This window comes from Heptranchias perlo, chromosome 9, assembly GCF_035084215.1.
Source record: "Heptranchias perlo isolate sHepPer1 chromosome 9, sHepPer1.hap1, whole genome shotgun sequence".
In the NCBI taxonomy this organism is placed as follows: domain Eukaryota; kingdom Metazoa; phylum Chordata; class Chondrichthyes; order Hexanchiformes; family Hexanchidae; genus Heptranchias; species Heptranchias perlo.
The window spans coordinates 50,840,537-50,853,293 of NC_090333.1; the positions used below are offsets into that span (position 1 = coordinate 50,840,537).

General features: G+C 43.5%; 1 protein-coding gene across 1 annotated transcript in view; it reads right to left on the bottom strand.

Moving 5' to 3' along the window:
- The window catches only part of cachd1 (cache domain containing 1), a 164,451-nt gene extending 152,397 nt beyond the window's left edge, over positions 1-12,054 (bottom strand). The window contains exon 1 of the mRNA XM_067990396.1: positions 11,619-12,054. Within this exon, the coding sequence (XP_067846497.1) occupies positions 11,619-11,882 (264 nt within the window). The 5' untranslated portion in view covers positions 11,883-12,054. The remainder of the gene's footprint in view (positions 1-11,618) is intronic.
- Positions 12,055-12,757: the final 703 nt, after the last annotated feature.

A 12,757-nucleotide genomic window follows, 5' to 3' on the forward strand; every position in this document is an offset into this window, starting at 1 on the left:
CTGAAAAGCAGTTTGCAAACGAAACCCAGAAGTAACAAGGGACGAAAGGAAACAACTAAGTGGGTAGTTCTGCATGGCTCTACTCCCAGTATGGAACCTCGCTAGCAGCAACTGCGGTAGCAGATACAGGGCTATACCTGATTTTTTTGACCCATGCCTGTTGATAGTGAAGCTGTGCAACACATCATATTACAACATTAAGGAATTACGAGGGAATTCAGCAGAATGCACTTTTTCTTTAATCTGCATTTTAACATTTTTATTCTTGAAAAATGTCTTATAAGCAGTTACTGTGTGATCAACGAACAACTCGTTGCATGCAGGACAATGGAAACTAGGGGATATTTTACACTTGGGCCAAGTTGGTACCATGATGATCAGGCCCAGCTCAGAAATTATTCTGAACAGAAAGATATATTAATTTGGCTCAATACAGTTGCATTTTTCAGCACTCTTTTAACCTTTATGCATATAGAAACTTACCAATTGAAAAATTATCTTTTAAAAAAAACAATACAAATTCTGTCCATTAAAAGATTTAATGCATCCATTTATTTTTGAAGTTATCTTCTCCCAACTGGGCATCCCTGCAAAAGTACCCAGCTAAGTGAGAAGCAATCATTCAGTTCCCAGGTCTCTGCGATGCTCTGAAATGAGTGAGCTATAGGTATATGGGAGAGTCACTTTCTATTCCCCTCCCCAAATCACGTCGCCAGGGTTCTGCTTAGTATTTTCCCTCAATGGCACAGTGAAATCAGCAACTCAGCAATGTGGGTAGGAGATGCATCACAAATACAACTCCACACATGTAATAATTTTCAGATGAATCCCCAGTGATCCTTACTAATCATAAAGCCCAAGTCATCCAACACTTAAATACTACTCCAATGCACGGTACGGCTCTTTCAGCAGCACAAGAGGGAAAAGCTTGTGGCCTGACAGAAAATTCCTCTCTCATCTGTAGTCTTCAGTTTCTCTCTGACACAACTTCTTTTTGCCTCTCTCTATTTTAGTAGATACTAGTATCATCAGTGATCCTCGAAACTTTCTTCTTTCGTACGTAAGGTCTAAAACACAGTTCCAGGTGCTCTTCCTCTTCCCTGTGCTGAAATTAAGATGTGGAGATGCCGGTGATGGACTGGGGTTGACAATTGTAAACAATTTTACAACACCAAGTTATAGTCCAACAATTTTATTTGAAAATCACAAGCTTTCAGAGGCTTCCTCCTTCCTCAGGTGAATGTGGAAATGAAATCCTCGAACCCTTCGCATTTATAAATCACAGAACAATACCTGGTGATTACAGATTGCCTTGGCAACGGGCAGTTGGAAAGACTATCAAAGTATTCAGACAGAGAGGTGTTACCGACAGGGCCACCGAATATACAAACAACCAAAAAAACAAGAGAGAGAGGCAGAAACATAGAAACATCCGGAAGGAAGAGAAAGACAGCAAATGACCCGTTATATTAAAAACAGATAACTTTTGTTCGCTGGTGGGGTTACGTGTAGTGTGACATGAACCCAAGATCCTGGTTGAGGCCGTCCTCATGGGTGCGGAACTTGGCTATCAATTTCTGCTCGACGATTTTGCGTTGTCGTGTGTCTCGAAGGCCGCCTTGGAGTACGCTTACCTGAAGGTCGGTGGCTGAATGTCCTTGACTGCTGAAGTGTTCCCCGACTGGGAGGGAACCCTGCTGTCTGGTGATTGTTGCGCGGTGTCCGTTCATCCGTTGTCGCAGCGTCTGCATGGTCTCGCCAATGTACCATGCTCGGGGCATCCTTTCCTGCAACGTATGAGGTAGACAACATTGGCCGAGTCACAGGAGTATGAACCATGCACCTGGTGGGTGGTGTCCTCTCGTGTGATGGTGGTATCTGTGTCGATGATCTGGCATGTCTTGCAGAGGTTACCGTGGCAGGGTTGTGTGGTGTCGTTGACGCTGTTCTCCTGAAAGCTGGGTAATTTGCTGTGAACGATGGTCTGTTTGAGGTTGGGTGGCTGTTTGAAGGCAAGTAGTGGAGGTGTGGGGATGGCCTTCGCGAGGTGTTCGTCGTCATTGATGACATGTTGAAGGCTGCGGAGAACATGGCGTAGTTTCTCCGCTCCGGGGAAGTACTGGACGACGAAGGGTACTCTGTTGGTTGCGTCCCGTGTTAGTCTTCTGAGGAGGTCTACGCGATTTTTCGCTGTGGCCCGTCGGAACTGTCGATCGATGAGTCGAACGTCATATCCCATTCTTACGAGGGCGTCTTTCAGCATCTGTAGGTGTCCATCGCGTTCCTCCTCGTCTGAGCAGACCCTGTGTATTCGCAGGCCCTGACCATAGGGGATGGCCTCTTTGACGTGGTTAGGGTGGAAGCTGGAAAAGTGGAGCATCGTGAGGTTGACCGTGGGCTTGCGGTAGAGTGAGGTGCTGAGGTGCCCGTCTTTGATGGAGATTCGTGTGTCCAAGAAAGAAAATTATTCTGAGGAGTAGTCCATGGTGAGCTTGATGGTGGGATGGAACTTGTTGATGTTATCGTGTAGTCTCTTTAGCGATTCTTCGCCGTGGGTCCATAGAAAGAAAATGTCGCCGGACATTCACGGAACAGCCATGGGGACCAAATTCGCACCCCAATACGCCCAAACACACGGAACAGCCATGGGGACCAAATTCGCACCCCAATACGCCAACATTTTCATGCACAAGTTCGAGCAGGACTTCTTCACTGCACAGGACCTCCAACCAACGCTATACATCAGATACATCGACGACATTTTCTTTCTATGGACCCACGGTGAAGAATCACTGAAGAGACTACACGATAACATCAACAAGTTCCATCCCACCATCCAGCTCACCATGGACTACTCCTCAGATTTGGTTTCTTTCTTGGACACACGAATCTCCATCAAAGACGGGCACCTCAGCACCTCATTCTACCGCAAGCCCACGGACAACCTCACGATGCTCCACTTTTCCAGCTTCCACCCTAACCACGTCAAAGAGGCCATCCCCTATGGACAGGCCCTGCGAATACACAGGGTTTGCTCAGACGAGGAGGAACGCGATGGACACCTACAGACGCTGAAAGACGCCCTCGTAAGAACGGGATATGACGCTCGACTCATCGATCGACAGTTCCAACGGGCCACAGCGAAAAATCGCATAGACCTCCTCAGAAGACAAACACGGGACGCAACCAACAGAGTACCCTTCGTCGTCCAGTACTTCCCCGGAGCGGAGACACTACGCCATGTTCTCCGCAGCCTTCAACATGTCATCAATGACGACGAACACCTCGCGAAGGCCATCCCCACACCTCCACTACTTGCCTTCAAACAGCCACCCAACCTCAAACAGACCATCGTTCGCAGCAAATTACCCAGCTTTCAGGAGAACAGCATCCACGACACCACACAACCCTGCCACGGTAACCTCTGCAAGACATGCCAGATCATCGACACAGATACCACCATCACATGAGAGGACACCACCCACCAGGTGCATGGTTCATACTCCTGTGACTCGGCCAACGTTGTCTACCTCATATGTTTCAGGAAAGGATGCCCCGGAGCATGGTAAGACCATGCAGACACTGCGACAACGGATGAACGGACACCGCGCAACAATCGCCAGACAGGAGGGTTCCCTCCCAGTCGGGGAACACTTCAGCAGTCAAGGACATTCAGCCACCGACCTTCAGGTAAGCGTACTCCAAGGCGGCCTTCGAGACACACGACAACGCAAAATCGTCGAGCAGAAATTGATAGCCAAGTTCCGCACCCATGAGGACGGCCTCAACCGGGATCTTGGGTTCATGTCACGCTACACGTAACCCCACCAGCGAACAAAAGTTATCTGTTTTTAATATAACGGGTCATTTGCTGTCTTTCTCTTCCTTCCGGATGTTTCTATGTTTCTGCCTCTCTCTGTTTTGTTTTGGTTGTTTGTATAATCGGTGGCCCTGTAGGTAACACCTCTCTGTCTGAACACTTTGATTGCCTTGGCAACGGGCAGTTGGAAAGACTATCTGTAATCACCAGGTATTGTTCCGTGATTTATAAATGCGAAAGGTTCGAGGATTTCATTTCCACATTCACCTGAGGAAGGAGGAAGCCTCCGAAAGCTTGTGATTTTCATATAAAATTGTTGGACTATAACTTGGTGTTGTAAAATTGTTTACAACTGAAATTAAGACACAATGAATTGCCTCCTAATCTAACTCATTCTTTCCAATAACCTCAAACTGTGGAATAATTCTTCCCCTCCTCCTACAATCTCCAGGTTTATCATTTAGCACATATTTTCTGATTTACTTAATCTTCTTACTCTTTTCAAAACTGGAGGTATCCTGCACTGTGAATCTTGACCTTTCATCTAGGTTTCTCAATGTTAAAAAAGCTACTGCAGAAAGACTAAGACAAGGGCAATTAACACAGTTATAAACCCTTCTGCACTTTAATTGTCCTTTATTGAAATAAAGCCAAATCCAATTTACCAATTTGATTTTTGTTAATTGATAAAGCTAGGTGAAGGATCAAGACCCACAGCACCTCATCAAGGCTGAAAAAAGCATGAGCGAAGAGGAGAAAAATCAGGAAGCAGCGACTGGATGATGGATTATAATAATTAGACAAAGGTAAAGAGAACAAGAGGATTTTTTTTTTAAAGCAGTTCTACAAGATACCTCAACATCCCTGCCCACGATTAATTTCTTTTACATGAAAAACTAAACAAATAGCAGATTCCATGCTTGCAGACAGTGGTGCAAATTTGCACAAGAGCTAGATTTTAATAAATAACATCTCCAGTGCAACCCTGGAGTGGCAAGAGCTAATTCACACTAATTTTAACTGGTTAAAAACTTTGTTGGCATATCAGTAAAGCAAAATGGAGGGCCACCTAATGAAAACTTCCACATCCCTCCTCACAAATCATTCTGCCTGTCTAACTCAAATATTGACGCTATAATTCTTAAAGCCACATTTTTCCCCAAAGGCTTTAGGGATTAAGATGGCTGATCCACAGCACCTGTTACTTTATCAGTCTCTATGAAAACAGATAGTGATTTTTTTCGCTCTGCTATTTCCCTCCTCCCACCATCATTTTCACTCCTCCAAGTTACCGTAATTCATGCAATCACTTTACAACTTACTCTGCATCCAACATGTGCTATGCCTGACCTGAGGGTGCTTGTGGGATAACAGTAATTTTTTTACTCTGTATCTACCCTGTGCTGTACCCAGCTTGAGAGAGCTTAAGCCTAACACTTGGTCCCCAAAGGGGAATTGTGTTCCATTCCCTAACACTGGCATCTCTCGCCATGATGGGCAGAGGAATTCATCAAAATATGTAAAACATTTTATGAAAAGTGTAGAACAGGCCAGTCTAATACTCTCACCTTCTCTCGAAGGTGAGAGTATTAGTCATACTAACACCATTTTTATAATGGATCTTATATAAACAAAATAATTCTCAATTCGAGTTGAGAGAGCACTTCATGCATGCTATGCTCAGGAAATTAGGAGATCACAATCCACCAGGTCTGAACTAAATTGTGACTGTAGTAACATCTGCACCCATCGCAGTGTTCTCTCACTAGACGTATTTAATTAATTGGTACCAATTCTCTATAGGAAAGAGTAAATCATCACTCTTAAACCACCATGCTTTAATGTTGGGTTCCACTTCTTGTACAATACTACTAATTCAACCTCTCAAATTGTTCCCACTGGCAGTCTATCCTAGGGCAGCATTACTAACTTTCTGCTAACAGCTACAATCCCAACCAGCCTCTTGCTGGAGGGTCGCTCTCAAATATTGTAACATGCCACACTGTGGAGTGATGGGTCACAGTGCTACACCTGTGATCTCCTTCAATTATACTACTGTGGGCAGTCTGCAAGTGGAGGCCAGGCACTTTCACACAAGAGGGAAAAAAAACCTATAAGACAAATTGTTGTATTGAATGTGGAACTCGCTACCACAAGGAGTAGTTGAGGCGAATAGCATAGATGCATTTTAGAGGAAGCTAGATAAGCACGAGGGAGAAAGGAATAGAAGGATATGCTGATAGGTTTAGATGAAGCAGAGTGGGAGGAGGCTCGTGTGGAGCATAAATGCCGGCATAGACCAGTTGGGCCGAATGGCCTGTTTCTGGGCTATACATTCCATGTAATTTTAATAGGGCCCTTTTATTTGCTATATGGAAGGTAGAATAACTCTCCCTCCCAATAGTATTCTCTTGTCTTCTTTACCAGGACAGCAAGAAAAGCACAGGGAACAGCAATGACTCCCAGCTCCATCAACATGGAAGCCCAGAGACACATGGAGCAGCAAGTCTCTGAACAGCCACAAGGTAACGGTGAGGTGGGCTGCATTATAAGTACCACTGCTCAAAATGCTCTTTCTTGACCCAACTCAAGTTTGGACAGTCAAATTCTGCAATTGCATTGCTGGTTATTTTTGTACAGTTCAAATACAAGATTTCACACGTCCACTATTACATTTCACCAAAATCCTAATGACAACACTGTCACATTACCAAACACAACCAAAACAAGGACCTCAGGATTTGAATTAGACCATCTCAAACCCTGCAGCTTCACAGCCAGTTTTAAACAAGCATCAAATGGTAGGTAAACACCTGATCATTTACAAATAATTTTACTGCGAGTCTGCTGTAAATTTCGAAAACAAAAGTTTACATCACCAGATGCAGCTTTGCTTTCAGAATGGCGGCTGTTAATGAGAATCCTAATTATCAGCTCGTCCACCTTGCCCAGCATACACATTTTTTAATATCTGCCGCAGACAGCTGTGCTCTCCCTGTTTGAAGTGAAATGTCAGCCCTTGCTAATACGACACTGCTTACATCATTAGTGATTTCTGAAAGCTTTGAAGTTACAGTGCAGAGCCCGATTAAAAATTCTGATTTATTCTCTCAAGCTCCGGGATTCTAACCACTGTTCCTCCAGGACTTGCTGAACGTATTTTATTTTATACATTTCAAGGAACAATGTCACGGTAAAATAAGATGAAAAACTGCAGTCTTTGTCAACGGTGACATTCTTCAAAATAACCTCTTGGAATGATATTATGGTTGGAACCCAACCAACGGACAATCATGTATAACAGAAAAGATTTCCCTCTGCTACCTCCCACACAGCACTCACTGAAGTGTACACTATTTCAAAGGTAGTGCGCCCTTATTAAATAGAAAAGAACAAAGGGAAGCTTCACTTTCCCAATTAAAATGCTAATTTTAAAAACCAAAAATGGATAGGACAATACCAAAAAAAGAGTAATTTTCTCTGTTGAATTGTCATTTTGTATCTTTGACACCATTAATGTCTTTACCAAATGTGTTCCTTTCTTTTCTGAAGGAGCTCCCTCATTCTGGGATGTCACCCACAAATGCCAGCCACCCTGTAGTATCTCATACAAATGACCATTTTTCATATACAAATCTAGACAAAGATTGTCAGCAGGCTATTCATCCATAGAAACATCATAGCTGAGCCTGAGCCTGATCCTTTGCACACCAGACAACTACATGCATTATGATGCACACATGCATTATGATGCACATGCACACTTTCCATTAGGAGTCACTGTCCACCGACTATAGTGATCAGGAGTGAAATTCTGACCAATTTTTCATTATCTAGCCCTGGGTGTCAAAGATAATTGTTGCCCTGGCTGAGATTAGCTAACTCAGCACAGACCAGGGATTGAAACTGGGACATTCTTGCTCTGTTGGGCACAGTACCACACTTCCAAATGAGCCATTTGGGCAACCTGGGGACCAGAGGCATTTACTCTTCAATGAAAGACTTGGAGACCTGGATTTCCCATCCCCACTTTGTTCCGTCTCCTTCAGGTAACACATCTTTTAGGAGCAAAAAAAAACCCAACTATTGTCAGACCAATGGCTACCATTACTTGGCCACCAAGCAGCACAAGATAGTGGCCAAATGAAACAACCAGTAGTTGATCAATGCCCACTGCCTTCCTGCATCGTATGGCTCAGAGTAGAAAATTAAACCTTTGCCCTTCCACTCCAACGATTGGCTCAATCCTAACAGTCCCTAGGTCTCATTCATTCTGGAGGAAGGAGTTCCTCCAACTTTCCGTTCTCCTCTCCTGAAGGCACTGACTCATGCTGGTGGACGATTTCACTGGAGTCTAGGGCATTTGAAAGTATGTGCAACAACATTTCATCATTTTACAATCCACATGTATGAAACTAGACAATTTATTTTGTCAAGCTATTTGACTGTGGAAAACAACACAGCCAACCCTGATCATGTCCTCATCCAGGGTCCTCACTTCTGAGCAGGGGTTACTGGTTCGTGATCAAGAGTTGAAACACTGGCTGATTTTTTCCTCCTTAGCTCAGACCCACTGTTGCCAAATTTTTCACCCCAACTGCTTCGCCAACTGTGATTAGCTAACTTAGCACAGAATGAGACTGAAAGTGAACCTGGGATCTTGCAGCCTACATAGCAGTTACACTAGCTTTACCAATGGAGATTGTGGGGGAGCATGCAATTTTAACTTCTGTGCCATCAATTGCAAAGGAACTGCAGTTTATTTTGCTGTGTATTACCAGACAATAGCATAGCCTGTGAACCAACTAAATAATTGGGGCAGCTCCCCTTTTCAAACTGTGATGCAACTATCACACACACACTGACCTAATGCTGAGTCTAATACTGCACAGTTTTGCAAAATTCAAATAAAATTAATTTATAGATATTTAATATCAAAATGTGTGTGGGAGAAGCTAAAGATGTATGCCCTGCCAAGAGAATTGGCGAAAGCTTTTAACTCTTTATAAAAACATTATGTAGCAACATTGTTCAGTAAGTGTCATAAATTTGACACTATGCTTTAAACCAAATACGCCTTTAAAACAGAATGTAGTTTAAGGTTGTATAGACCATTTGATGAGGAACGTAACAATTGACTGTGTCTACATTGTAAAATAACCTCTCTATGTAGAGAATTGTTGCCCTAATGGCTTTTGTGAATAAATACACCATCTGGTGTGATGCTGAGCCATACAGAGCAAAGAGGTCCCAGTTTCAGTTCCTGGTTTATGTTGTTTTAGTTGATCTCAGCCAGGGCAACAGTAGGGCCTCAGCAACCCTAAACTACAGAGTGCAAAAAATGTCCACAGTTCCTGCTCCTGATTGCTATCCACATAACTCTGCTGTTAAGTGCACGAGTGGACATCAGGTGGAGACTGAGGTAGGCCTGGCTGTGATGCATACCACAGTTAAATAGCTTGGCAACACTCACTGACAAGGCTCGCATATGAAGATTGTTACTTGGGCAAGGTCTCAAAGTTCCCAGCACCTGTGAAACCTTACCGCAGCAGAAATCAGCACCTTCAGAAGAAGGGCAGAAAACTAAAATAAAAATTCTAAAGTAGTTACAAAAGCTTTCAAATCCTCACGGGTTCTTTCCAACCTTGTGCTGACTCACACAACCTGTTGTGCTTAATTATATAAATTAACAGTAGTCTGTTTAAATAAAGATTTACATTTTGTGACCTCCATAAACATCTGAAGGAACCAAGATGGTTTTAGGACCTATATTATTACAAGTTGTCCAAAGAAAAATACTATCCTTACATATTGGGTTAACTAAATTTGAAAGGAGCTGTATTTGTATCCTCTTGCATTAGGCAATTCATAAATTAAAGTTTACAAGGAAACACACAAAAGGAAGGTGAGATACTGTGTGGATCACTCAAGTCAGGAATGCTGGCCCTGGACTACAAGTTTCCTTCAGTGCCTGCCGCATTCCATGCAGCTGGGGATGAAGAGAGAGTGAGAAAAATACATACACCTCCTCTCCTAAAAGTGCTGATCTTGCTTGCGTTTCACAGCCCAAGCAAGTCAAAAGGCTTTTGGTATGCGACATCACAGCCAAGGCTATCCCCATCCAGCATCCACACATACAAACTGGCCAGCAGTGGTCACTGGATATCGGTCAGAAGCTAGGAAACGGCTGATTTTCCCCTCCCTAGTTCAGGAGCACTGAGCACAATGTAGCAACCCCCACCCCATCCGACCCCACCTCCTTCCAACCCTGCTTCCCTCTCCCCCGCCTCAGTTGCTGCCCTGGCTGTGATCAGCCAGCTGTGTACAGACCAGGGATCAAATCTGGGATGTCCTGAACTCTGTTTACTACCACATCACACTACACTGCGCCTAAATCATTGGGGTAGTTCATGCATGTCTTTCTTATTGTATAAATAATAAAAAGCCAATCAACATTTACTGAAGCCTAACCCATAAACAACAAAAACAATGAAGTGAGGTCATTAAGACCCCCACTCATCAAGGCAAAACCTTCCCACATCTTAAAGTGGCGTACAGTCCTAGCATATTTAACACCTCCTTGACTGCCAGGCCCATTTGCTTTCACCTTTTGTCAGCCCCACACATGTTTGTCACTGATGTCTGTGGGCAGGGAACAGAAGCAAAAACGATAGACTTTAACCTTGAGACTGTGCCTCTTGCAATGCACATTAAAGAGCAGTGAAGCATTTTTTAAAGTTATAATTCAACACACAATTAGCAGGTTTTAACACAAAAATATCAAGAAATTGTTATTGAGATTACAAAGTTAATGCTATGGTGACATTATAAAATCTGGAGATGTGAGCTGAAGAAATGTGGAATGGTTGAGAACTGAACTACTGAAACATTCGAAACACATCTGAATACAACCATCACTTCAATTGCATCACTGACGTGAAGCCTGTACTGCTTGGGATAATGGAATAGAGGAGCCACAGGTCAGAGGCACCGATGGGTCACCAATGATCCCCAAATCCTTTAATCCTCAATCTGGGAGAATCATGCAAGCCAAACAATGGAGGCTATTTTTTTTAAAGTGAAAAGCCTTTATTAGACACAGGTTATGGCCAAGAAGGAAAACTTAACCAAGACTGAATATCTTGACAGTGAGATTGAATTCAAGCAAATATCCTATAACAGCATGGATAACCAAACATGAGGGAATGTCATAAATAAATGAAGAGGAAGGGAGCAATGGCTGGAAATGGGATAGCACATTGGGAACAAGACAAAAGAGATGTGGTACATGGATGTGAATGATGAATAGTACTGCTTACAAATAATGAGAAATGAAGCAGAATGTTTCTCACATTGGGAAGGTGACACTGAACATAGCTGGCATTGGTGAATGAGAAGTGGGATCAGAAGGTCTTTCAGATTGGAAACAGGAGGGTCAATAGCGGAAAGCAAATAGAATAGGTACAGACGTTTCCAGATTAATTTTATAAATCAAGATGACAGCAGGCGCCACCATACAGCCCTCCCAAACAACTACTAGCAATACATTTGTTAATATATATTAACTAAACCAGCCAAACATGTTTTCACTAGGAATCTTCATCCATAAGGCTTGATACAGTTTCTCAAGAAACTTATGCACCCAAGGATTATTAGGAGGAAAAATAAATCGGAACGACAGGTTCCCCTACACGGAAGATCCATTTATTTGGATAATAGGATGCATCACCCCAGGTCTTTTTGCAGAGAATAACGCAGGGAATTTGGACAATCCACCGGAGAAGAATCATGTCCTTACCTGCATGTTGAAGACTCCAAGCTCGCTAGTGGCCAGGACTCGCATCTGATTCGCGAGAACTTGTGCCTCGTCCAGGATGGCAAAGTCTCCCGATTCCGGCGGAGCCGCGGATCCCAGTGAGAAGAGCAGGAACAGGGCGGCGAGGAGAGTGATCAGCAGGCAGGAGGGATCGGCACTGCGGGGCCGGTGAGATGCTGCCATCACCGGGACCCATGCGGAATGTCTAGCTCCCATTTCAACACATCCGCGACTCCCTCTCGCCATGATGAAAAAAAAACTGTATATGCAAAAAGAACTTTTCTCAAACTCTGCCGCAAACTTTCCTTCCCCTCCCAAGAAAAACTGTTGCCCGAACACCCTCCCCCCAAAACAATGCACGAATCTTTGGAAATGCAAGTCCTTCTTTTTGTCCCCTCCAAATATAAACAAAATATACAAAAAAAAAGTTTATTGCACTGAGATTCCCAAAACCAGCTCTCTCTCCAAATGCGAATCCCGGGACTCGCTGCTAACTCTATGGGAAAAACGCTTGGATTCCAGCTACGAAAGATCACTGCAAAACCCGGGCTGGATCACATGCGAAAATGCAAGCAATATAACCATGGCAACCTCAACCACGAAATGCAATCATGAACCCAAAACATACTTGCAGAGAAGATACAAAAGGCACATTTTTGCTTGCCTCTTATTTTTTGGTGTGTTTTATCATTTGTTCCCCATAACTCTTAACCGTATAAAAGCCAAAACGTGAATCCTGCTCCTATTTCTGGGGAGGATCTCCTGGCACCTCTCTGACACTCCTACACAGGATACAAGAAAAATACCTGTCTGGTCTGCGATGACTTTCACTTCTAAACTCTCTCTGTCCAACACAACCTACCTTAGATTTTATTTTATTAACGCCATTATGTTTAGTGGTCCTCTGAACATTCCCCTTGTGTTTCTCCTAAACTCCAAAGACACCATCCTCCATGTTCTTCATCCTCGCTGTATTCTCATTCCATGGAAATCAAAACTGATCTCATTGTCATCCACTCTAATTCATTCTTTTCGAGGAACTCTATCTCCTTAAGACTTCCTTTCTTCCTGAACTCTACAGGCTTTCAAAACCCAAGCTTGGCATCATCTAGTCTCTACTT